The sequence below is a fragment of the Medicago truncatula genome, chromosome 2, assembly GCF_003473485.1.
Source record: "Medicago truncatula cultivar Jemalong A17 chromosome 2, MtrunA17r5.0-ANR, whole genome shotgun sequence".
Taxonomy (NCBI): Eukaryota; Viridiplantae; Streptophyta; class Magnoliopsida; order Fabales; family Fabaceae; genus Medicago; species Medicago truncatula.
Window position 1 is genome coordinate 32,056,298 of NC_053043.1, and position 27,169 is coordinate 32,083,466.

Genomic DNA, 27,169 nt, shown 5'->3' on the forward strand with positions numbered 1-27,169 from the left:
TGTATTATTAAATGTGTCACCCTACCATACCAAATAATGCACCTGACTGCATCACAAAATAATGACTTAAAATAAAAAATAAAAATACCAAAAAAATAAAGATTCAAAGATTATCAGCTGGACGGTGCTTCATTCTTCTTATATCCTAAGCAACAATGACCCTACTTATCAGGCTGCACATACTTGAATTGAATATTCTCATTTTTTATACTTTTTAGCTTATATATGTTTTTAGTGTGATAAAATTGCGATTTTTTATAGTGCTGCATAAATTTTATTTAATATCAGTCTCTACTTTTATTAATTTTTTCAAAATAAATTAGTGTTTTTTTAATCTCTTCGTTTAATCCCTATAAAATAATACTAAGAAATAAAATTAAAAAATTTATGTAAAAATTGTGAGTTTTATATTGAATAAAATCATATTCAACCATACTTTCAGTTTTTTGGTGCCAAGTCATCATCTGTCGTGGAAGGAGCAAAGTAAAAAGGTACATGAGACTGAAGAAGAAAGGTGGTAATGTGATTAGAATTTTAGCTTTAAAAAGTTATCATACCACCCTGCCATTTTCTCTTCTCCTTTTCTTTTGGACATTCCTTTCAGCTTTCTCAGATTTTGCTAAACACACCACCATTCCTTAACATACCCTTTTTCCTTCTGTCAACTTTTTCATAACCATTCATTCATTCATTCATTTTGGTCTAGTTCCTCAATCTACAATTTCATGATCAGAAGAATATAGCATCATGGTTAGTTTCTGAATTATGAGTTTGAGTTTTCTTTCTGTTATTGTTCTCTTTTACTTTTTGTTTTTGGATCATATACTATATATTAACTTTTTGTTTTCTGGCTTGATTGTTCAGGGAACACCTGTGAACATCATTGTTGGATCACAGGTTTGGGTTGAGGATCCTGAGATTGCATGGATTGATGGTGAAGTCACAAAAATCAATGGCACAAATGCTACAATCATTACCACAGATGGCAAAACTGTAAGATTTTTACTTGATCATTAAACTGGATTACTAAAAGCCGTGTCCTTAGGAATTAGGATTATGGACACCGGACATGCTACTAACACTATAACATGTAGAGACTAGTATTTAAGAAGATGAAAGTGAGTGAATGTTACCACATGCTTCAGTATTGTGTCGGTGTCAAACACTTATTGTGTATACCTTTGATCTGAAGTGCCGGTGCTACATAGCTTAGTAAACTTGATTAGAATAATTCCATATCTTAGATGTTAAATAATAGGTTGTCACAGACAGGTGCAGAATTCTGCTCTTTGACTAGAATATAATGCCTACTTTGGATCCAAATGATGATATTATGCTTATATGAGAATTGTATGGAATTCGATCAACTTTAAATTTGGTTTTTTTTAGTTCTTTGAATGGACTTTCTGCAAGATTTCAACCAAAGAGTTATGAAAATTTAAAATTATGATAGATGCTTATGTGATTCTGCTTCCGCATATAAAGCTTAAAACATTAGCAAATGTTAACTGAGAATCACTAACATCAATCTAAAATCCTAGGACTAGCTCTCAAACGAGTTTCCAGCTTCATCGTGGATTAGACGCAATAAGCATTTAAATATAAGTGATTGAATATCCTTATTGAGAAAATACAGATAGAAATTATTCTTTTCCCTTAAGCACCTTTTAGCTAAACAATTTCCAAAAGCTACACATGATAAGTCAAGAATAATTGATATTCAAGTTAAGTCTTCCTAAGATTGCTTGCTCAAGCACCACCATTTGATTGAATTTCACAGACCTCTTTCATATCTAGCCAGAATCCTGGCCCAAATTCAACATTCCACTTCCAAAAAATGTATCACTATACTCATAACTTTGATGCTTGAAGTGCAAGAATAAAGAAGCATATATACTAAACATTAGCATTATGCTCAATTTCAGGTTGTGGCAGAAATTTCAAGTATTTACCCTAAAGATACAGAGGCACCACCTGCAGGGGTTGATGACATGACCAAGCTTGCATACCTCCATGAACCCGGAGTCCTTTATAACCTTTTGTGTCGTTTTTCACTCAACGAAATATATGTAAGTCACAACCAGATAATCAACTTCTCAATATATATCTCTGGGTTAAATATGTTTAGTCCCTGTAATGCTCTCCAATTAATACGCACTTTTCAGTCCTTACAAATTACAAAACCGTATACATATTGATTAAAGGAGTAACATCTGACCAGTATTAATGAAATAAGCAGACGTATACAGGGAATATCTTGATTGCGGTGAATCCTTTTCGTAGACTACCACACTTGTATGACAGCCATATGATGGAGCAGTACAAAGGAGCAGCATTTGGAGAGCTTAGTCCTCATCTTTTTGCTGTAGCAGACACATGTTACAGGTATAGATCAATGTAGAAATAGATTTTGTTGTCTGTCACAGGTAACTTAGAAATCAATTTATTACTAGAGTAAACTAACTAGTTTAATATATCAGAGCAATGATGAATGAAAATGGAAGTCAATCCATTTTGGTAAGTGGAGAAAGTGGAGCTGGTAAAACCGAGACGACTAAAATGCTTATGAGATATCTAGCTTTCATGGGAGGTAGATCGAATACCGAAGGAAGGACAGTAGAACAGCAAGTTTTGGAGGTGAGATTGAATTATTGAACTAAGTAAAAGTTACAAATTTGTTTCTTGGTTAACTCAAATATATAGTAATTGCATTATAAATTCATCAGTCCAATCCAGTGTTGGAAGCATTTGGAAATGCCAAAACTGTGAAAAACAACAATTCAAGGTAAATATTGTATAGATATTTTCTTAAGCCATATATATTCCCAGCATAATTTCCATTTGAATTTGTTTTACAAAATTATTGAATTTTTTGGCAGTCGTTTTGGTAAGTTTGTTGAAATTCAATTTGACAAGAATGGGAAGATTTCTGGAGCTGCGATCCGTACGTACCTCCTTGAAAGATCTCGTGTTTGCCAAGTTTCTGACCCGGAGAGAAACTATCATTGCTTTTACATGCTTTGTGCAGCTCCGCAAGAGGTAACCTTTTTATAACCATCATGAAAAAATTAGTAATATATGACTAAGGGTTAAACGGATACCAAACCCTGGTGAAGGAGAAAATATTAACGGTTAAAATTTGCTTGATAGGATGTTAAGAAGTACAAGTTAGGGGATCCAAGGAAATTTCGCTATCTTAATCAATCAAGTTGTTATGAAGTGTCAAATGTAGATGATGCAAAAGAATACTTAGAGACAAGAAATGCAATGGATATTGTAGGCATCAACCAGGATGAGCAGGTATGTATTACGTCAAAGTGCATCACAGTTTCATGAAGCATTGATTTGTGTTTGTGAAGACATGATCGAACAAAATTCTCTCCACAGGATGCTATCTTCCGTGTTGTAGCTGCAATTCTTCATCTCGGAAACATTGACTTCGTCAAAGGGAGCGAATTTGATTCTTCCAAATTGAAAGATGACAAATCACTCTACCACCTTCGAACAGTTGCCGAGTTATTCATGTACAAGCTTTGATCCGACTGTCAAATTCATATAAATCCAAAGCTTGGCCATCATTGTCTCTTAACATGTTTATGTTCAGGTGTGATGAGAAATCGCTAGAAGACTCACTTTGCCAGCGCGTCATTGTTACCCCTGATGGAAACATTACGAAACCACTAGACCCTGATGCAGCTTCTTTGAGCCGAGATGCTTTGGCGAAGACTGTTTACTCCAGATTGTTTGATTGGTAATTAACCATATATTTGAACTGAATTAACCATGTAATAAAGGATTTACAGTGCGTACGGTGTCTATCAAAATTTTGTATCAAAATAACACTTTTCTAAAGTATGCACTCTTCTAATATGGCAGGATTGTGGATAAGATTAACAGTTCAATTGGTCAAGACTCTAATGCAGTTAGCCTAATAGGAGTTCTTGACATTTATGGATTTGAAAGTTTCAAAATCAACAGGTAAGTATGAGAATTATATCTGTCAGAAAACAATTTATACATCTCTATATTATAATATTATTTGTTCTCTATTTACAGTTTTGAGCAACTATGCATCAACTTAACAAATGAGAAGTTACAACAACATTTTAATCAGGCAAGGTTATAACTTCTAAATACCGTTTGCGCATCATTATTGTTCCAAATGAATAATAATATAGAAATACTGTTTCAATTTCAACAGCATGTATTCAAGATGGAGCAAGAAGAGTACACAAAAGAGGAAATTGATTGGAGCTATGTAGAATTTGTGGATAATCAGGATGTTCTTGATCTTATTGAGAAGGTAATTACTAATTAGAGACTTATTATGTATCAACATTGGTTGTACATGAACTTGTCTACCAAATAAAATTCTGAAACTCTTTATTTGTCCTGAATGCAGAAACCTGGTGGAATTATTGCGCTTCTTGATGAAGCATGGTATGTCATTTCTTACTGAAAAATCTTTGAATACATTCAAATTTCAAAATACATAACCATATTTGCTCATAATATGCCTGTAAAAGATGTAAAAAAACACCAAAAATTAAAAGATGAAAATTTAATTATATTCTTGTTTTTTCAGTATGTTTCCAAAGTCAACTCATGAGACTTTTGCACAAAAGATGTACCAAACATACAAAGCACACAAGCGGTTCACCAAGCCAAAACTTTCTCGAACAGACTTCATAGTTAATCATTACGCCGGAGATGTAAGTGTACTAAATTATAAATGATTTTGTCAAAAACTAAAGATGATAACTTCTTGTCACAAATCCTTTTGATGTACACAGGTCACATACCAAGCAGATTATTTTCTTGATAAGAACAAAGATTATGTTGTTGCAGAACATCAAGCTCTTTTATGTGCTTCAAATTGCACATTCGTTGCTAATCTTTTTCCTCCTTTACCTGAGGAAACATCAAAGCAATCAAAATTCTCTTCCATTGGCTCACAATTTAAGGTAAGAATATTTTTACAACATTGATTTGTTCTGCATATTTCCGGAAATTCTCGATCCATGAATTACTTCTGAATTAAATTTTAATATCCAGCAACAACTGCAATCTCTCATGGAGACACTAAGCACAACAGAACCACATTACATAAGGTGTGTGAAACCAAATACAGTTTTGCAGCCAGGAATATTTGAGAACTTCAATGTCCTAAACCAGTTAAGATGTGGGGTGAGTTTTTTTCTCTCTCTTTTTCCTATTGTCTATTAAATGTATGAATGTTTCGTTAATTCGAGAAAATGTCGCCGAATGACATTTATGTCATTACTCTTGTAGGGAGTACTTGAGGCAATTAGGATCAGTTGTGCTGGATATCCAACTAAAAGAACATTTGAAGAGTTCCTTGATCGATTTGGAATGCTAGCACCTGATGTCCTTGACGGGTATATAAGCATAAACAAAGTACATGTATCTTGTCCACAATTGGACCAAATACATGTATTTTGCTCATATTTAAGTCTGGAGTATTACACAAGGAAATGAAAATGTTTTTTTTTTTTTAATAAAATTGATTGTCACCTTCAAGAAAATGGAGTAAGAATGATGAGATAAAGATGTAATACAAGTATTTTTATGTTAATCTTCTTGAAGATGAACTTGAAAATAACAATAGGCATAACTTATGGTGTAGCTTATGTAATTGATAATCAATTCAGACTCCTTTTAAGATAAATACCATAGATCTATATCTCATTGTTCTACAAGATATATTTTGTGCTTTGCAAAACAAAATGATAATGAATGCTTTCGTGTATGCAGATCCGATGAGAAAAAGGCATCTATTGCAATCTGTGATAAGATGGGTTTAAAAGGCTATCAAGTAAGTCTATACATGGAAAAAGTTTTATAAAGAAGCAAAAGGAATAATTAAAAAAAAAATAAAAAAAAAATCAGGATTTATGTAATAAGCTCTAATGCATTTCCTTTAATGTTTCAATCAGATGGGAAAAACAAAGGTATTCCTCAGAGCTGGTCAGATGGCCGAATTAGATGCACGAAGAGCCGAAGTCTTAGCAAAAGCAGCTAGACTCATACAGAGACAAATCCGAACACATTTAGCCCGAAAAGAGTTCATCACCATGAAAAAGGCCACAATTCATATGCAGAAGATTTGGAGAGGTGTCACCTTTGCACACAAAAAACTAACTTGTATTCTTAGTACTTGTTCTCCCTTTGCTTAGCTGACTTATATTACTTTTCTTCACGCTTCTTATATCAGCAAAGCTTGCTCGGGAACTCTATGACGATATGAGGAGAGAAGCAGCTTCTATCCGGATACAGAAACATGTCCGTGCACATAGAGCAAGGGTGTATTATGCATCATTGCAAGCATCAGCTATTGTTATTCAATCAGGGTTGAGAGCATTAGCTGCACGAAACGAATATAGGTACCGAAGAAGAACAAAGGCTTCAACCAAAATTCAGGTAAAGACAACATTATAAGGAATACATAACACGAACATAGATCATGACATAGATATAAAAATGCTCATCTAAATTATCATCAATAAAAATTTGAAGAAGCTTGGGACACAAGTAAAAATAATATCAAATTATAATACTTTAACTTTTCATTGATAATTCTCATTATTCAAATTTATTTATTCTTACAGACACAATGGAGAAAAGTTCAAGCTCTTTGTAGTTACAAACAGCAGAAGAAATCAACTGTTATACTTCAATGTTTGTGGAGAGCTAAAGTTGCACGAAAAGAGCTCAGAAAGCTTAAAATGGTGAGTTTCTGTTCGAACGAAGTGTGTTCTAACAGTTTTACTTCTTTGTATCCTTTTCTAGAATTTTACGCCAATTCTTGTAGAATATCTATAGTAACAATTTAAAGTTATTGTGCAGGCTGCAAGGGAAACTGGAGCACTTAAGGAAGCAAAAGACAAATTGGAGAAACGTGTTGAGGAGCTTACATGGAGACTAGATGTTGAAAAGCACATGAGGGTATGTATAGACTCTCAAATACTTCACTGTCATAAACACTGCATGGATTCAACAAAAAAAAATTATTTTGATTAATATTAAAAGGTTTAAGGGCTGGTTTACTATAAGAAAATATTTTGTTGAAAGCTTATGTGTTGTAAGAAAATAGCTTAGAGTTGTTCGATCGCGGTTTCATCCTTATTTGAGCGATTGAAAATAGTTGAACCATGACCTAGTTTGATGTCCAGTTTGATTTTTAAAACATTGATTGAAATCAACCTCCAACATTTTAAGTAAAAATGAAAATGGAAATACGACCCTTACTTTCATTCAAAATAATTTTTCTTTAACATTTTAATTTAGAGGTTAACTATTGAGTACATACTATTCAAGATAGTAGCGAGAAGAGAAACCTTAATTATTCATGCAACATTTTATCTAACCTGAAAAATATAAAATGCAGGTTGACCTTGAAGAAGCTAAGGGGCAAGAGATTTTGAAATTACAAAATGCATTACAAGAAATGCAAGGTCGGTTAGATGAAGCTCATGCTGCAATTATACATGAAAAAGAAGCAGCAAAAATAGCAATTGAAGAAGCACCACCAGTAATAAAAGAGGTACCTGTTGTGGATAATACCAAGCTGGAGATTCTGTCACATAAAAATGAGGAACTGGAGGTAAATCTGAAACTTTTGTCACATTGATATTTAGAATATTTTACTTTCACTATTAAAATCACAGGACTGTAAAAATAGATTAGTAAACAGTTCCAGTATGCTATATTTCTTTGTTTATATTTTGTCGATGAGGTGTCAGGTCAATAATAATATTTTTACTTTGTAACCTCAAGGAACCGAATTCAATTCCAATATGGTATTGACACGTTAGAATAAAAAATACCTGTTTCTGAAAACCTGATCGTGTATAAATAATTTTCACTTGACACATACTATGATGACAAGAAATTGTATTGAAATTCTTAAAATACAGAGCGAAGTAGAAGAGCTAAAAAACAAGATCAAAGAATTTGAAGAAAGGTACACGGAAATTGAAAGGGAGAATCAAGCAAGGCTGAAAGAGGCAGAAGAAGCACAGATTAAAGCAACACAACTTCAGGAGACTATTGAAAGGTTGTTAAGAATATAATTAACCACAAATATATATATATATATATATATATATATATATATATAGACATACAAACACACAGACACACACACACACACACCATCATAAACTGGCATTGACTATCTATTCCTTATTATTACAGATTGGAATCAAGTTTGTCAAACCTTGAATCTGAGAATCAGGTTCTTTGCCAACAGGCTTTGGTGGAATCAAAAAATGAAGATCTCTCTGAAGAGATCAAAATGTACGATCCAATATAACATTTTCATCATTTACTATTACTATTTTTATGATATTTAGCTGTCAAAAACAATTATCAAAATAAGGCTGCACTTGAGTTCTATGTAGAACCAACACTTCTTATTGAAGGCGTGTACAAGTACAATATCCGACATGACACTCACAAGTCACACCTGTGGTTACATTCAATCACTTATGTATCAACATGACAGTGATGGTGTTGTGTTCGGTATTCTATACATTATTTTAGTGAAGATTTGAAGCTTTCCACCTAAATGTCACAGATTATTTTTCCGTATCACAGGCCATAATGTTCTTATATGTGACATTATTTGATAATATTTTTAGGAAGGACTATTGAAATATAAAACTAACATAAAAAATTTGATTCTGTTTCCAGCCTCAAGGATCAAATATCAAATTTAGAATCAGAGAATGAATGTCTAAGGAGCCAGGCAGCAGTTGTGGTAGAACAGAAAATTCATCCAGAAAAAACAGAAACGGATCAGGAGGTTTCTGTTGTACAACAGATTCAACCAAGATCTATTGAAGATAACATGACAACACAAATCAAGGTACAATACTTTGATCTTTCCCTTATAATCATTTCATCATGTGACAATTATCCTTTATGATGCTGCAGGACTTGGACAATGGAAATAAAACAGAAGAAGAAATGCATGCGAAAAAAGTATTTCGATCTTACTACAATTATTCTTTAAGAAATTTTGTGCAAGTGATTCATAACAGTGTGTTGATTTGAATGAATTTAATTATGTTTTCAGGAACCAAGAGTAGCTGTTTCCTTTCTTACAAAGCAAAGATCACTCACAGAAAGGCAGCAGGTATGTCTTAGAGACAAGAGCTCTCTTTGGTCAAAAATACTGGATGGGGGATTAGGTTATTATGGATAGCGGATAAGTTAGAAAATTAAATATGAAGTGTCATGTAAAATTTGTGGTTGTACAAACTGATAAATATAAGCTATGAACTCAAACACTACTTGATGTAGCAACTCAAAAAACTCGATAAGCTTGTGAGAAAAATTGTTTTGAAACAGCTCTACTTTGGTGATACGAGCTTATGCGCTATAAACTATCGCCTATAAGGCAGCAGTTTGGCCTTACCAAACAAAGCCAAAACCCTGTAATGGAAATAATGTTTTAATATAGAGATTTTGAGAGAACAAGTTGTACATCAATATAAAATGGTACCTTACAGTTTTCATATCACTTGTAAACAGGAAAGTCATGATGCATTGCTCAAGTGTCTTATGGAAGATAAGCGTTTTGAGAAAAACAGACCAGCTGTTTCTTGTATTGTTTATAAATCACTTCTTCATTGGAGATCCTTTGAAGCAGAGAAGACACATATATTCGATAAAATAACTCACACCATCCGAACTTCTATAGAGGTATACTCTTCCAAGAACTTTTATACACTCTCAGTTTCTGATTCTCACTCAACCCTACGAAATCGTCGTGTAAATTGAATGATTAAGAAAGTTGTCCACTCATATTATTGAGTGAAATATAATTACCATTTTATGTTTCTGGTAGAGTCAAGAAGGAATCAATGATCTAGCATATTGGCTTTCAACAACATCAACACTTCTGTTTTATCTACATTGCACACTCAAGGTCAGCAACAACACAACTAAGGCATTGTCGCGTAACCGAAACTCACCGGCCACATTATTTGGAAAAATGGCACAAGTAAGCTTCAAAACCAGCAAAAACTTTAGGGCATGAAATTAATGTTAATACCATAATGGTGCTTTTTTATGCAAAATTCAGGGTTTACGTTCATCTTCAATGGGCATAGGGATATCAAGTGGATATAGTGGGATGGTTGAGAAGCCAAATGAGCAATCTAAAGTGGAAGCCAAGTATCCTGCTATTCTATTTAAGCAACACTTGACTGCATATGTGGAGAAGATATATGGAATGATCCGTGATAGTTTGAAGAAAGAGATTAGTCCATTCTTAAATCTTTGTATTCAGGTAAACAGCATGTTTATGAAAAACTTCCAATGTGCAACATGAAATTGCATATTGGCTGATTAGGGAATTGTTTGAAGAACTTAATTAAGCAGTTTATCTAAAACTTTTGATAAATCTATTGGCACCATTGACAGGCACCAAGATCCATAAGAAGCAGATCAATAAGAGGGACATCCAGAAACATCCATTCAAATATAGTTGCAAAACAGCAAGCATTGCATATGCACTGGAAAGGAATTGTCAGCAAGTTAGATCATGTCTTGAGTATATTGTCCCACAACTATGTAATCATGAATCACTCGCCTAATTTCTTTCGTTGGATTATGCTTAACAGATAAAAGATTTCTCAATATTCAACATGTTGCAATTTCAGGTCCCTCCCATAATAACAAGGAAGATATTTAGTCAGGTTTTCTCATACATGAATGTTCAACTCTTTAATAGGTGGACAAAATTTTAACTCAATTTCACTTAACATGTTGGACTAGAAATTTTATACAGAAATTTTCATGAAGTTACGGTAACTACGGTTTTGCAGTTTGTTGCTTCGTCGTGAGTGTTGCTCCTTTAGTAATGGAGAATATGTGAAATCAGGCTTGCATGAGTTGGAACTATGGTGTCTCAAAACAACAGATCAGGTAACTTCAGATATTTTCCGTAACCTATGAGTTATGACTTATCAGGAAGACAAAAAATGTAAAAGCTCAAAACTCATTTTCAATTTTTTTTTTTCTTTTTGCTTACTTTGCAGTTTGCTGGGACATCTTGGGATGAACTTAAACACATACGCCAAAGTGTTGGATTTCTGGTATACTTTCTTCGATAAGGATTAACGATTAAAAATAATGATGCACACTTTCGTTCTTCTTTCCTCAATATTCAAATTGCTTTGTCAATACAGGTTTTGCATCAAAAGACACAAAAATCATTGGAGGAGATCACAAATGAACTATGCCCGGTAATGTAACTAACTCATGTATCAATGATAAAAGTGTATATTGAGTATCTAACTGTTTCTGCTTTTCTCTAACTTATGGTTTTCTATGAAGAATGAACTTAAGATTGAATATTATCTGTGAAGTATTGACACAGAATCATACATAACACTGACATAAACATCATTAAAAAATTGAGAAAATTGAAGTGATTATATGTCGGTTTCAGATACACCTTCAATTTGAAGTGTTATGACTACATGCAATTTTATCTGAATCACATGTTCGGGAAAGGAGGAATGATTCTAACCAATGTAACCTATAATTTCTTGTTTAATTCCTCACTCTATTAGGTTTTAAGTATTCCACAAATATATCGCATTGGAACTATGTTCTGGGATGACAAGTATGGAACACAAGGATTATCTCCAGATGTAAGTCCTTATCTCCTCAATCGTATTTACCTTTGCTGCATTATCATGAATCAAGATTTAAGATGAGATTTGTGAATAAAATAGATAGACACTAAACATTCATATATATTGTTTTTAGTTCTGAATTGAATCGAGATACAACTCGCATGTGTGGTAAGATAGCGAAAACCATGCAACTAACCCTAAATTCGTCAAAAACACCTCAATTTCAACATACATTACATAGGAATAATATAACTGATATTCACTACTATCTTAACTTCATTATGCAATAGATAAATTCTAAATGCACTAAACATTCTCCAATTTTTTCTTTCCCATCCCTTTCACCGTTATATTTTACAGGTCATTAGCAGAATGAGAGTTCTTATGACAGAAGACTCAACAAACATACTCAATAACTCTTTCCTTCTAGAGGTAGAATCTAGGTAATTGATTATTCACATGCTCCTATATCCATTTTGATTTTTCTAACTTTACATTCAAGTTCTAAAGTCACTTTCTACTCAAAAAAACAAATTCTCCTAACACAATCTATTACACTTGTTCCTTACACAAAATTCAGCATTCCATTCTTAATGGAGGAGTTGTTCCGATCCATGAGCGACATTCGAATATCAGATATGGATGTGGATCCACCAACAATCCTTAGACAAAGATCTGATTTCCAATTCTTGTTGCAGCACATTGATAGTGATTCTCAGTAAGCTGGTGAAAGTTTGGTGCTATTGTTCAAATATAGTTTTAGTTTATGATTTTTTATTGATTTAATTTGGGTTTGGTGAGGTGAGAGTGATTCAATTGTGAGGTGAAGAATTTGTAATTAGTTTATATCATTTATTCTAATTTTTTTAATTTGTTTTTGTGAAGATTCAATTTATTTTGAAATTCTTGTAAGGCTTCTAATTAAAGGCCACAGTGAATTTTGACAATGTTGTATAATGTTATAAAGAAATTAAATGAAGGAATGAATGTTTTGGTTTTAGTTCAATTTGAGTTAGTTACTCTATTAGTCAGTCTAGTTGAGTTTTATCAATAAGATTAATGTGTGTACTCTATGAAGCTCTTTTATATCTTTTTCTCTTGAAACTTCAATATTTTATTATCGTGAATGTTTACAATGGAATGGAATGGAGTTACAATGAAATGGAACCGGAAATAATATTCAATTATACTATTTTTATAATGGGAAGAAACAACTTCCCCACCCTTTTTTTATATACAATGGAGATAGTTAACTTTAAACTTAAGATCTTATGCATACTATTCGAGCCCTCGCCATTAGATTGCTTACTTTCCCACCTTCTTTAGGGATAACATATTTACCTTTCAATATGTTTTCAACCATTATTTTTTTCCAACCCTATCCATTCTTTCGCTCGCCCTATTATTTTTACGAAAATGTTTATGTGATTTTCAGATTTTATAATCCGAATTGAGTTTTCCTTTGTTTGGGGTGGAAAAATGAGTTTTCCACCAATTTAGATTTTAAGTAAAAAAAAAAAAAATAGATGTTTTTGTTTTAAGTCATGCACACAATTTTTTTTAGCATAGATAAGAATACAAGAAATATGATGTTATATATTTTTATACATGCTTCTTATATTAGTGTATCAAATTAACTAATTAATTTAATATGATATGATGATTAATGATTTTTAATTAAAATTTCAAATGCATTTCAATCCATTCTATATATAGAGAGGAAGGTTCATAAGAGATTCAATAATCACTTCTCCTTCCTCGTGTCGCAATTGATTTTGGAGCATCTTCCTTGATATTTTTACCATCTTTTATGGTAAGTTTCTTTCTTTCTGCAATTCATCATTCTCAATTCAATTGTTTGCTCTGTTTTTGAGGCTGATCAACTACTTCTTAGTATTACTTACTTATTATTCAAAGCAAATGTTAATTGATATGCAAGACATATTCCGCAGATATTCATTCGACATTATATGTCAATTTTCTTTCGGGTTAGATCCCCATTGTCTATTACCATCACTCCCGACTTCGATTCTTCCTGATGAATTTGATCTTTGTTCAAAGATAACAGCAGAACGAGCAATGGTTGTGTCGCCATTATATTGGAAACTTAAGAGATTCTTAAATGTTGGGTCGGAAAGGAAACTTAAAGAAGCTATCAGTGTTGTAAACTCATCTGCCGAGGCAATGATAAAAGAAAGACATAGACTGCGAGTCGGAAGCCTGAAAGACCTTCTGTCCCGATTTATGGATTCAGAGGATGTCGATGACAAATATCTACGAGATATTGTCATCAATTTCCTGCTGGCCGGACGCGACACAATTGCCTCTGCATTGACTGATTTTTTCTTGCTCTTGTCCAACAACCCACGCGTTGAAGAAAAGATACGGGTCGAGTTGGATAGCATTATGAAGCCGACTCAAGAGAGTCCAACTTTTAAACAAACACGTGAATTTCATTATGTTAATAGTGCAATAAAAAAAATATAGATGTTTTTGTTTTAAGTCATGCATGCACGCTTGCGCAAACAAATTTTTTAGCATATATAAGAATACATGAAATATGATGTTATACATTTTTATATATGCTTCTTATATTAGTGTATCAAATTAAGTAATTAATTTAATATGATATGATGATTAATGATTTTTAATTAAAAATTCAATTGCATTTCGATCCATTATATATATATATATATATATATATATATATATAAAAGAAGGTTCATAAGAAATTTAATAATCACTTCTCCTTCCTTGTGTCGCCATTGATTTTGGAGCATCTTCCTTGCTATTTTTACCATCTTTTTTTGTAAGGTTCTTTTTTCTGCAATTCATCGTTCTCAATTCAATTGTTTGTTCTGTTTTTGAGGCTGATCAACTACTTCTTAGTATTACTTACTTTTTATTCAAAGCAAATGTTAATTGATATGCAAGACATATGCCGCAGATATTCATTCGACATTATATGTCAATTTTCTTTCGGGTTAGACCCCCGCTGTCTATTACCATCACCCCCCGACTTCGATTCTTGCTGATGCCTTTGATCTTTTTTCTAAGATAACAGCAGAACGAGCGATGGTTGTGTCGCCATTATATTGGAAACTTAAGAGGTTCTTAAATGTTGGGTCGGAAAGAAAACTTAAAGAAGCTATCAGTGTTGTAAACTCATATGCCGAGGCAATGTAAAAGAAAGACATAGACTGCGAGTCGGAAGCCGAAAAGACCTTTTGTCCCGATTTATGGATTAAGAGGATGTCGATGACAAATATCTACGAGATATTGTCATTAATTTCCTGCTGGCCGGACGCGACACAATTGCCTCTACATTGACTGATTTTTTCCTGCTCTTGTCCTACAACCCACGCGTTGAAGAAAAGATACGGGTCGAGTTGGATAGCATTATGAAGCCGACTCAAGAGAGTCCAACTTTTGAACAAACACGTGAATTTCATTATGTTAATAGTGCAATAAAAAAATATAGATGTTTTTGTTATAAGTCAAGCGATATTTTAACATCATGTTAGAGAAGAAGCTCAAAGAAGCAATTAAAGTGGTCAGGTGTGTAATGAAAGGAATTATCCAAAATCGCTCGTCTCCCGACTTTAGAGGCGACCATGATCTTCTCTCCCACTTATTTGTTCATAACTACGTAAAAGACATAGATTACCTATTTGATATTCATCTTCTTGTTATTTTTAGAAGCCTAAATCCTATTAACAAATTTAAGTAAAAAATTTATAAATATTTTTGTTTTAAGTCACGCACGCACGCCCGCGCACACAAATTTTTCAAGTATAGATAAGAATACATGAAATATGATGTTATATATTTTATATAGGCTTCCTGATTATAAACATTAGTTTTAAAACAACACAAAAAAAAAAATCATATTAATTTATCAAATTAAGTAATTAATTTAATATGATATGTTGGTTAATGATTTTTATTTAAAAATTTAAATTATTTCAATCCATTAATATGATATTCGTTGATACCTTATCTCCCGATTTTAGAGGCGACCCTGATCTTCTCTCCCATTTGATTGTTCGTGACGACGTAAGAGGCAAAGATTACCTAAGAGATATTGTTTTAAGTCTTCTAGTCGTCGGTCGGGACACAGTGGTAGCTGGTTTAACGGAATTATTTTGGTTACTCTCAAGAAACTTACAAGTGCAGGAGCGGATCATGAAGGAAATTGACCGAATACTGGGTCCAAGTCTAGAATTACAATTCAACAGTAAATACGCTAAAAAAGATGGCATTCTACCAGATGGGTATCCGGTCACCAAAGGTTGTCGGGTGACTTATCACCCATATGCCATGGCTCGGGAGGAACGTATTTGGGGAGCTGATTGTAAGGTGTTCAACCCTGAGTGGTGGTTGAATCAGGATATATCTAGAAAAAGGTCTTATTTTAAATATCCTGTTTTTTCAAGGCAGTCCGAGATGGTGCTTTGGGGAAACATTTGTTGTTATAGAAATGAAACTTGTAATAGTTGGCGTGTCGAGAAGGTTTCGAATCGAAGTTCATGGAAACAACCTAGAGCTTCAATTTAGTCCGGCTCTCACTGCCACGTTAAAGGATGGGTTGTCGGTTCGGTATATGAAAAATAGTAAATACAAATGTTGAATTGCATGGTCATTGCGTGTTGGAAATCGATATTTATCATCTTTGATGGCCTGAATGGTAATCTAGAAACAAAGACATGGTTTCTTCATTTATATTCATTTACAATCCTTGAAGGTAGTTTTAAAAAAAGTCGTTGTTATCTCATTACTAGTGATGTTGTTCCTCGTTCTCTCGCACGCGCTCGCGCATACACAAGTGAGGCTAACTTTGACAAAATATAAAGACCGGTGCTAGTCACACCCCAAAAAAAACAAGTTACACCCCAGAATGACTAATATACCCTTTAACTAAAATAAAAATTTCAAATTAACTAAATTTACATTAACGTAAATTGAACATAAGTAAACTTAATTTACATTAACCTAAATTGAACATAAGTAAACTTAATTTACATTAACCTAGATTGAACGTAAGTAAACTGAATTTACAAACTTAATTTACATTAACCTAGATTGAACGTAAGTAAACTGGATTGAACGTAAGTAAACTGAATTTACAAACTTAATTTACATTAACCTAGATTGAACGTAAGTAAACTGAATTTACATTAACCTAGATTGAACATAAGTAAACTTAATTTACATTAACTTAGATTGAACGTAAGTAAACTGAATTTACACTAACCTGTTATATACATACGTAAACTAAATTTACATTAACCTAAATTGAACATAAGTAAACTTAATTTACATTAACCTAGATTGAACGTAAGTAAACTGAATTTACACTAACCTAAATTGAACATACGTAAACTTGAATTTACATTAACCTACATACGTCAACTACACTAACCCCTTTTATATACATACACGTAAACTTAATTTACACTAACCTCTCACTTAAATTAAATTGACAGGCATATCTCATACCAAAACAAACAATAAACAAATAGAAACTCATCGAAAATGAAATTCATGAAATTTACTAACCTTTATGAATATAGTACAAATCAATAACAAAGATGTTGATTCAGATATTGGTTGCACATCTATGGTGATTTGTGGATGAAAGGGGGTAAGGGTTCAGAATGATCATAAAAGATTGGTTTTTAAAAATTTACATGAAGAGGACAATTTTGGTATTATTGTAAAATTTTAAATAAATTGGGGTGTAACTTATTTTTTTTTGGATGTAACTAGCACCAGTCAAATATAAATTAACTATTCAATAAATCTAAAAAGTAAAATGTTCTTTATAATGACAAATACTTAAATTTTTTGTGGGTCCCGTGTAAAAATATATACTTACATTTATTTTATTAATGTATACTACACACTCTCATATATTTTATTAACATATAGTTCACAATATATTCTATAACTATACACCGACTTATCTTCCTAAAAAAACATATTCATACATACATTTTTATTCATATACAATCCATAGAGTCACATATATTTTATTAATATATAGTTCACATTAAATCTATAAATAAACATACATTGATATATTCTCGTAAAAAAAATAAAACTTTTATTATAATATATCAAAAAAATAAATATTTAAAAAAAGTTTTATTTTTAAGGTGAGAGGATATAACAAAAGTTTTTATTTTGCAACGTTTTATTTAAAATATTACAAAGTTTTATTACAATGTGAGGATATAAATTAATGTTTATTTGATCCTTAGATATATTTGACTTTATTGACAAAAATATAGAACATATAGTATTTCTATGATTCATAAGTGTAAAAAAAAACTCATGTAGTTCTTGACAAAAAAAACTATTTAAAAATCAATGTAAATATTAAAAAGAACAAATAATATAAGTCTGAATACATTTTTTAATTTTGTATGAGGATTAGAAATATCTATGTTAAATTTTTTAAAAATGTTATAATTTTGAATGGATTTGGAAAATTCACTAACATAGTAAAATATGATTATTTTTATGATTTTTTAAAGTTGATCAATGAAAAACATACTTCTTTTGATGATTTAACAAAAATAAAAGCAAGAAGAAAAGTAGAGTCAGACATTTCTAATGAAAGAAAAAGAAGAAAAATAATAATATTTTTTTTTTTTTTTATATATTATAGGACTATTTGTAGTTAAATAATAATAAAAGAATGTTTTTATATAAAAAGAAGAAATACATGTATATTTTTTAGAGCAATGTTATTTGAACAACCCTTTATTGTGACAACTTCTTATACAACCAAATTATACAAAGGGATTTAGATAGTGACACAAAAATCAAAGTAATAGAGAAAGAAAGTAGAAAAACAACGTGAGTATGAGAAAGAAAATTGTCACAAAAGTTGTTAAAAAATAATTGTTCAAATATCATTTTTCTATTTTTTAATGTTTAGTTCGTAAGTTAGCTCATTTTTGTAAGCAAAATTTAAATTTTTAAAATAATTGTTAACAGAAAAAAAAAAAGTATATATTTTAAAAACTAAATTACAAATGAAGTTATAAAATAGTGACAAGAGAAAGCAATGGGTGAAGATAGAGAATTGAGGTTGAAGTTATTATCCGTTTGAAGCAACAATGAGAGGGTGCTGCGTATTGCCATTTAGTTTTCCACATATTGCCATTGGTGTTTCTCATTCTCATTCTTTCACTATTCACACCCCAACATCAAAATCAATACTCTCCTCTATCCATAATCATCCATTCTCTCCAACTTCACTTCATGCTCAACAACAACAACAACCACATCATCATCAAGAAGAAGACGAAGAAAGCTTTCAAATTCTAACATCTGTTAAAACTGATTACAATCATATCATGATTGTTGATACCCCTAAATCTACAATGCTTCTCCTTGATTCATCTCGTAAGTACGACAACCCACTTTATTTTTTCTGTTTCTATGTCTTAATTCTTCATTAAAGTTTCAAACTTTACTTCATGCTTCAACTTTGTTGTTGCAGATAATGTTCATAGCATTCTTTATAAGGACAAAAAGTGGACTAATTCCTACTGGGTATGTATGTATGTATGTATGTTACTTTCACATTTTGTTTTTATTTTATCTATGTAGTGTTTTACTTTTATGTATTTGCGTTTGTTACATTTTAAATACAATCACACAATAGGAGTTTATTATTTGACAAAATTTGTTGGCATAACTGAATAACCCTATTATCAGCAATGGCGATAATGACACTGTATGTCTCATTTTCCAATTGTCTTAGAATTTGGGTTTAGTCTAATTAAACCCTACAAAACCGGTTTGTAACGTGAGAATTTGGAGGTTGTAATGAAGGTAACCCAGATGAACCCACTTAGGTTGGCCTGATGGTGTTGGCTTGGGACCTAGGAGTGTGCTCCTCTCAAGGTCTCAGGTTCGATTCTCCTCAGTGCCAATTTCAGTGGGCTAATTTGGCTTCTTCAAAAAAAAAATGAAGGTAACCTAGATGCCGCAATTAGGCAGCTTTGGGCGGACCCTCAATTAAGGCAGAATTCGCAAAAGTTGTCAATTGTATTAATCTCATTCTTGGACGAAAGACAAGAATATAAATTTAGAATTCACATTGATGGGAAAATGTAGGCAGAGGAAGTGAAAATGAGAGAATCTGGATCGTATTAATCTGAATGAATTGAGAGTGATTACATGATGAGTATTTAAAACTATTAGCTATCTATTATCACATTAGTTTGAACCGTGAGAAACTGTTACAGCTGCGAGTAACAGAAGCTGTTACTAGCGAAGCCACTAGACTGTGATCCTTTGATGGGCTCAGGATGATGGCCAAGGCCCAATCACACAGTGAATACAATGACACAACTACAGAAGCTAGTGTGTTCCTAATAGATAGCTGATATATTTAGTAAAACTAAAGTATAGATGCAATAATCATATTTAATGCTAATAAGGAACTTTTGTCTAGGGTTTATGCCATTATGCCTAAAGTATCTTCACATTGTACAATGATCTTCATTTTATTTTGAAGTTTCTGAATTTCAGCTCCTAGTCAAATTATAAATTACTGTAAAGATCTTCCTTTTATTTGTTACACATGAAAGTAGTGAAATGAGAAGCTGACGATCGCTATTCCTTTAACCCCGCTGACATAGTGTTAGAAATTTGACACCTTTATCGTGTGGTTCATATATGGTTTTACATTGATTTGTCTTGGGTTATCATATGATCTTTGAGAATGAAGATATTCACATACAACTCTATAACTTTTATCATTCCTAAATGTTGATACTTATATGTTATGTAGCTGTATGTTATTTCTGCGTTGACATTTACATGATAGATGAATTATTAATCACAAGGGTTTCTGAACTTTTTGCATTAAACAGGATGAATTTTCCAGCTTACCAGCCATTGTTCCAAAAGGTCCCATTGCTATCTTAGGTTTGGTAATTTCTTAATCTTAAGATGGAGTATATTATCTTGGTCAATTTATAAGGAATTGAGTTCCTTAAATATCAATTATGTTGTAAGTAATATCATACTGTTTTTTAAATCTTCAGGGTGGTGGAACTGCTGCTCATCTGATGCTTGAATTGTGGCCGGCATTGCAACTCGAAGGCTGGGAGATTGATGACATTGTAAGTTGTAACATATGCTTCTTTTCTGTCATAAGATTCTTGATAATTTACCACCTGAGCTATTTGATGTGTCATTTTTCTTTTTCAATTTTATCTCTGCTACGTTGATGTTGAGCCCATAACATTTTTAATTAGATAAAACCGCAAGTTCTACAAGAAAGTTAAATGCAGATTGAGACTTTATAGTCAGCTATAACATTCGAGTAAAAATAAAATAACAAACATGAAATTTGTTCTTGGATATGATTAAGTATTTCTATCTGCTGTTGTGCTGTAAATTCAAATTGTCCACTAGTGCTTTGGAATTTGAGTATAGATTATAGAAGGTACTTTCATTGGTAGTCAAACTATAGCTGACATGGTAAAATTGAATAACTTGGTCTACATTCTCCTATTCAGTCTCAATACCATGTTCATGTTCAAATAGTCTACAATTTTTATGGTTTTCCCTTCATATCTAATAATATTTTTTATTAGAAGATTCTAGGTGCCTCTTTTCTTCTGTTTTAGGCAATATGAATTTATGATCAATGCTTTCAATCAAATTCCAATGTCTTGTTAATTGTTATCTTACTATCATATTTGCACATTATTAGATCCATAATGCGGATGTTCTCACCCAAATTTTATTTTCTTGGAAAACCAAATATTTAGTTGATTGATAAAGCAAGAGATTATTTTGGCTTATCTGACCTGGAGAAGACAAACGAAGATGGCGGCATTCTAAATGTTCATATTGGCGATGCCTTCATTCCATCAGATGATTTGCACAGAAGATATGCAGGTGAGTCATTTTCATTGTTTATTATCTTGTTTATAGAAATAGCTTATCCATAAGCACTTATATGATAAATGATTAATTAAGTTGTTTATCCAAACGGGGCTTGTGTATTTAACCAGTGCCCCTACCTAACTAGCTAACCAATCTATCTAACTAATGGACTATTGTTGTTCTTATTCCGCCACATCTTAACATAATGGAACAGTGAAGCACAATTCAACTGGTAACATTAATGCATCATTGAATGGTTGAGTGGACCACGCGAGTGGATCCTTATTTTATGCAGTAGGAGTAAACCATTCAGACATCACTTTTCTCTTTGACTATTTAATGGGGTTATTATTCTGATAGTCTTAGCTAACTCATACATGTGAACAATTTCCAGGAATTGTGGTTGACTTGTTCTCTGACGGAAAAGTTTTGCCTCAGCTGCAAGAGGTATGTTTCAGATTTGCAAGTTCTAGGTCATTATAAAATTGTTCTTGGTAAGATGACAACTTTTGGTCATTGCCGTTATCGTAACAGTCGTGTGAAATTTAACTTAACATCAATAATAATATAAATTGGAATTGGCCCTTTATATGTTTTTACTTGTTCTTCCTAGTAACTCAGCTATAAGCCAATTTTCTTCATGAGATACTTGATTGTACAGTTTAGGTCATTCATTTATATGGTATAGGAAGATCAGACTTTGTGGAACTCGGATACTCATGTGAGTTTTTGACAGGAACTTATAAAAGATCCGGTATATTTTGTTAATTGCAGGGTCGTTGTGTCTGTATATCTCTTCACATGATATGATCATGTAGAAAGCTCACATGAGAGGATCCAAATCTGAGGTTAATGGGATTAAAATATGGAACCAGACTCTAGATAGTCATCAGAAAACATGGTTGATATTATGGAAAAATAGAAAAGTGAAGATGGATGAGTAAGATGACAAACAAAAACAGGATAATTCCACTACTACAGTGGAAGTTACAGAAATCACATAAGTTTTTCTGCCTCTGGTGAAAGAACAAAGATTAGGAATGATATTAAAAAAAAAAGTGATATATTGTTTTCTTGTGATTTACAATGTACCTTATCTTGATAACTGCATAAAAAGGCTCCCCCGTCCTATGAGCTTTTATTAGTTTGCAATCTATACTTCTATATAACAATTTAGTAATGCACAAACAGTTATTTTGGTGTTTGCCTCTTATTCGAAAGTCAAGGTGTATTTGCCTATTACTTTCTCTAATTATGTTTCAACGTATTTCTTCTAGAACATTTATGAGCTTAAGCAAAAAAATTAATTGCACCAATGGTTATGGAATCATAAAACAGAAATTAGTCTTGTAAATGTTCCAAAATAGAAGTTTGAGTCTAGCAGCTTCTGCTTGTAATCTGCATAACTGATCAACTTGTTTTTTTTTCTTGAGAAATCAAAGGTATGAAAGTGGTTAAAAAGTTAACTTTTATCATCGCAGGCATGGTTGCATTATGTTTCATAATTCTTTATTTGCCTGACAGGTTAGTACTTGGTTGGAATTACATGATAGATTGATGGCCAATGGTCGTTTTATGGTGAACTGCGGCGGGATCGATGGGGTGGATGGAAGTACTGATCCAAAAAAATTATCAAATGACGAGGCGTGGTTATTAAATGCTGCAATCAAAGCATTATTGAAAGCATTTCCTGGACAAGTAAGCGTCTATTTCTAGTTCTTCATTATTTCTTGCATTTCACTGTTATACTACTTCCTAAGAATATGAGCTCAACAAAATTTGTAATCTTTATATGGGATATAAAAAACCAGGAAGTAAACAGATGCTAGTCCCTATTCTAACGCATAAAGTTTTTGAAAAGAAACTTGTAATCTTTATATGAGATATAAGGGTAAGCATATAAGAGCACTCATGCAGGTTTGCAAATACAAAAAGTTTTATTATTGGACCATTTTGATTTTTCCAATTTAAATTGATTAGACATTGCATAGAAAAGTTCGTCATGTTTTTAAGTGAATCACTTAGTTCTTGAAATTGTATGAGTCGAACAATTCAATCTCTGAAATTAATGAAATTCCAAAATAATCTATGAAACTAAAAAGAGTGCTGTCAATGTCAAATATCGGCCATGGCAGCACCTGGGCGGATATTGGTGGTGGTTTTTGATCTGTCCGCCATGCCCAATTTCAGCCGACATGGCGGGATTTTCAGCCATAATCCGATATGATGACACCACAAAGCGGCCGGAATGGCAGGATTTTGGCTCTCCGCCATTGACAAAACTGACTAAAAACCTCGCTCCCATTGGTCCTTTTGGTCAGTTTATTTAGACTGGAAAAACGTCCTAAAAAGACTAATGCAATCAATTGTTTTCAATTTTAGTATCATTTTGAAATGTTAATTTCAGGGACCAATTTGTCCGACCCCTACAATTTTAGGGAATAAATTGATATCTAAATCAATACATGTTGTATTAATACCAACTTCACATTTTATCCTATATTATGTGACTTTTCTAGAGTCATATTTGACGAAGCTCAATCTGTTTTCATTTCTCAGCTAAGTTGGAAAAGAATGCCAAAGGAAACGGGTCAGAATTTTATGGCACTTACAGGACCTTTACCTGATCTGAAATCTTGGTCTGCTAATGTCCCATCTCCTTTAAGCACAGGAGTGATGGATTGGAAACCTTGTGAAATAGTTTCTGGAATTTGATTTTTACCACTTCTTAGTAAATGTAGAAATATGTTTTGTAGGGAAAGAAGTGAAATTATTGAGAATATTTCAAACTAGTATTCTTTTGACATTTTCTTGGGGATAATTGTGTATGTATCTGTGACACCCATAATTAACACCTCATATAAATAAAGCCTAATAAAATAGGTGGTATTTAGAATGGGAATGGAAAAGAGTTTTTCACCATGGGACAATGTATTTCAAACCCTTTGATCAAATGAAGAGAACATTTTTATTATAGACACTCGGTATCAGATCCAACCACTCATCTTCTACAACTCATCTTCTCATCTCCCTCTTTCACCCATTTTCACTAAACTGCTAAACAACCCAAAAATAAAATTGACATTATCATTAATATCTCCAAATATTACCCAAAACAAGTACATAACTCATACTAATATTAAAACTATAGATTAGAATTACAAAACAAAAACTGAAAGCGAAGATTAAAGTGGGTCAGAAAATGGTGAATTCCAAATGTGTCGCCGGCGAGATTTCGGAGAGAATTTTTCTGACAATCACAGCCAACGAAGGCTCCTGTGGTCACCTCCGCGGTTAGTTCTACAAGAAAATCGAATGGATCTAAGTTGCAAGGGACTGAACAAAGCCGCCAGAAAAAGGTCGCTGGAAATGGAGGTACCGGCCATGGATGGTAAACATTCTTGTGCTGATTAGTCATTGAAAAATCCACTCTTAGTTAAAATGTTTCATTTTTATACAGGATTCTATAATTCATCGTTGTTGATTTATTGTCGAACAGTTCATGCTAAAATTAGAAGAATGTTAGCTTGAGTTTGATTAGTGAAGATTTTGAAGTTTGCTGGTGGTGGTAGAGAAGGAGAGAGAAAGACCAATGAGGTGGTGGAAGCAAGCAAGAAGATGGTGGATGGTTAGATATAGTGTTGAGAGTCTATGATAAGAATGTGGTCACTACTTAATCTAATGGTCAAGCTTAACTTTCTCATGGTAGGAAAGAATTCCTCCTACCCACCCTAAATGCCACCAATAAAATAGACATACATCGAATTAATTGTGAAATAAACGTTATTTCAAAGTAATACCTCAGGGTCATGTTGCATTATAACCAAACAAACCATAGGTTATAAAATCCAGGGGTCAGTTAAAACATCCAAAGGAAATTGTTCCATTGCATCAACATCTAATGGCTTGTAAGTCCTAGCCATCTGATGTTGATGCACTATTTGAGTCGTAGACAACATCTAACAACACAAACTTTGAGTCCCTGAGTATGTTTTCACACCTAGTTATTTTTAATGACTAGGTTTGGTCACGACGAACACCTCGTGTATGGACTGTGAGTCCTAGCCCTCTGAGACCTCCACACAAATCACATAGCTCCAAGACTGGGGGAATCACCCTTCATGACTTCTATTGTCTCATCGTTTGTAACATATCAACATCTATGTCATGATGCAAATGTCACAATGTGTCAATGCTCACAGTTATGCACAAATACATGTTCACAGTCGCATCTACCTAGTTCCCCATGTCATGGGACTAATTGCAATCATCATCTCAACGATTATAACATATTGTTATTGTTATCAACAACATCATTTGAGCATTAATGGCTCTACATTTAGCAAAGATCAATGGGATAATGCAGAACATGAATGTTCTAATGGAAGGCTCTACATATAGCAAAGATCATTAAAATGCACGGTACCTCAAAATGATCTCATATAAAACAGCATCGTTGTCTTACAAGAGTGTGCCAATTCATCAATCATATTATGTTATCAATGTGAGAATCTTGTTGGTTGGTAGTCTTTTTTGAACTCTGATGTCTTTCTTGACTCTAACAAGTTACTAAAATTTAACTCGCCTAATTTCTTTTATATGAGCTACCGTGTATTTTTAAAAAATAGTTTGAGAAGTTTAAGATTATATACTATTTTCTTGTTTATCATTCAATAACTTACATTTAGCAAAGAGCTACTGTAAAATACAATTATATATTAATGAATTTTATAATAGGAAAAGAAACAACCTTCTCACCTTTGTTAAAAGGAAAAAATATAACCAATTATTATCGAAGTTTGTTGATTTTTTACACTTTCAATTTTCAAATAAGTTTGCTCAAGTGCATGTAAGTCGTTTTGTGGACATATTGATCTTATTGTTAAACCTGCTGCTTCTTTGACAATCATATGATGTGTGTGAAAATGAAAATGAAAATGTTGCACCAATTGTAAACAAGAAGTTTGAGATTACGGATTTCAATTTCAATGTCTCCAAAAGCTAAGTCAAGAAGCGGCTTTTTATACCTTTTTGGATTTATATTCACTTTAGATACACGTTCAACATGAGGTAGTCACACGTTCAACTTGTTCAAACTTATCCCCCATGCACATTAATTTGGTACATGGAGTTGTACTTTAGTATTATTTTATGGGAAATGTTAACCATTTTTTATATAAAAGTTATCAATTATTTCTATTTTTTGAATCATTAACAAATGCACTTAGGACACTTGTTAACAAGACCCTTATTTTATTAATGTAACTTATGACTTGATTGAATTGCAATTATCAACTATATAGTTTTCTTACAACTGAGGAGGAAAACAGTTGAGCTAAAACAAATTAACCTTACAGTTTGAAAATAAATAGTGTTTTTTTTAAGAAATTATTAATGATGAAAGTGACAATATTAATGGCATTATTAGCAATGATCTAAATTGGTGATTTTCTACATAATCGTCTTTATCTTATTTTAGTCAATATGTAGTGAAGAGTAACTTGTTTGACCATTAAGTCACTATGATATCAGCCAAGACTCTAATTAATTCCCATTCATATAATGCATGAAAGATTCAA

General features: G+C 32.5%; 3 protein-coding genes across 6 annotated transcripts; all 3 read left to right on the forward strand.

Annotated features, from left to right (window-relative positions):
* Window positions 1-518: 518 nt before the first annotated feature.
* LOC11424655 (myosin-12) lies at window positions 519-12,672 on the forward strand. Of its 2 annotated transcripts, XM_024776531.2 has the most exons (40): window positions 519-750; window positions 865-993; window positions 1,926-2,069; window positions 2,240-2,385; window positions 2,481-2,637; window positions 2,727-2,785; window positions 2,880-3,039; window positions 3,151-3,300; window positions 3,388-3,524; window positions 3,605-3,751; window positions 3,877-3,978; window positions 4,057-4,114; window positions 4,202-4,303; window positions 4,403-4,440; window positions 4,586-4,712; window positions 4,794-4,964; window positions 5,056-5,187; window positions 5,293-5,399; window positions 5,776-5,836; window positions 5,958-6,135; window positions 6,236-6,441; window positions 6,630-6,749; window positions 6,868-6,966; window positions 7,409-7,624; window positions 7,938-8,077; window positions 8,218-8,319; window positions 8,716-8,890; window positions 8,959-9,006; window positions 9,101-9,160; window positions 9,559-9,729; window positions 9,875-10,030; window positions 10,112-10,318; window positions 10,453-10,602; window positions 10,692-10,762; window positions 10,857-10,956; window positions 11,070-11,126; window positions 11,220-11,276; window positions 11,607-11,687; window positions 12,033-12,115; window positions 12,253-12,672. In XM_024776531.2, the coding sequence occupies exons 1-40, from the start codon at window positions 748-750 to the stop codon at window positions 12,392-12,394; spliced, it is 4,749 nt and encodes a 1,582-aa protein (XP_024632299.1). In that variant the 5' UTR covers window positions 519-747; the 3' UTR covers window positions 12,395-12,672. The 2 variants fall into 2 exon arrangements, with proteins under 2 accessions (XP_024632299.1, XP_039686547.1); XM_039830613.1 differs by lacking the exons at window positions 519-750; window positions 865-993 and having other exon boundaries at window positions 1,935-2,069; window positions 2,250-2,385.
* Window positions 12,673-15,650: 2,978 nt separating this feature from the next.
* Window positions 15,651-16,229, forward strand: LOC11428319 (cytochrome P450 94C1). The gene has a single exon (XM_003595815.2). The coding sequence runs from the start codon at window positions 15,651-15,653 to the stop codon at window positions 16,227-16,229; it is 579 nt and encodes a 192-aa protein (XP_003595863.2).
* Window positions 16,230-18,737: 2,508 nt separating this feature from the next.
* Window positions 18,738-24,473, forward strand: LOC11431021 (uncharacterized). 3 transcript variants are annotated; one of them, XM_024776009.2, is made up of 8 exons: window positions 18,738-19,088; window positions 19,186-19,250; window positions 20,567-20,626; window positions 20,741-20,818; window positions 21,473-21,602; window positions 21,985-22,037; window positions 23,115-23,288; window positions 24,150-24,473. In XM_024776009.2, exons 1-8 carry the CDS (start codon window positions 18,800-18,802, stop codon window positions 24,303-24,305), a joined length of 1,005 nt encoding a protein of 334 aa, XP_024631777.1. In that variant the 5' UTR covers window positions 18,738-18,799; the 3' UTR covers window positions 24,306-24,473. The 3 variants fall into 3 exon arrangements, with proteins under 3 accessions (XP_024631777.1, XP_003595865.1, XP_039686549.1); XM_003595817.4 differs by having other exon boundaries at window positions 19,186-19,238; XM_039830615.1 differs by having other exon boundaries at window positions 24,127-24,262.
* Window positions 24,474-27,169: the final 2,696 nt, after the last annotated feature.

What these genes read in the sequence shown, in the direction of transcription:
- LOC11424655 (XM_024776531.2), top strand. An exon ending in CCATTGGCTCACAATTTAAG is followed by an intron (nt 4,965 to 5,055) that starts GTAAGAATATTT and finishes TTTAATATCCAG; the next exon opens with CAACAACTGCAATCTCTCAT. An exon ending in CTTCTAGAGGTAGAATCTAG is followed by an intron (nt 12,116 to 12,252) that starts GTAATTGATTAT and finishes CACAAAATTCAG; the next exon opens with CATTCCATTCTTAATGGAGG.
- LOC11428319 (XM_003595815.2), top strand. Translation starts at nt 15,651, where the DNA reads ATGATATTCGTTGATACCTTATCTCCCGATTTTAGAGGCGACCCTGAT.
- LOC11431021 (XM_024776009.2), top strand. Translation starts at nt 18,800, where the DNA reads ATGAGAGGGTGCTGCGTATTGCCATTTAGTTTTCCACATATTGCCATT. An exon ending in GCTTCTCCTTGATTCATCTC is followed by an intron (nt 19,089 to 19,185) that starts GTAAGTACGACA and finishes TTGTTGTTGCAG; the next exon opens with ATAATGTTCATAGCATTCTT. An exon ending in CCATTGCTATCTTAGGTTTG is followed by an intron (nt 20,627 to 20,740) that starts GTAATTTCTTAA and finishes TTAAATCTTCAG; the next exon opens with GGTGGTGGAACTGCTGCTCA.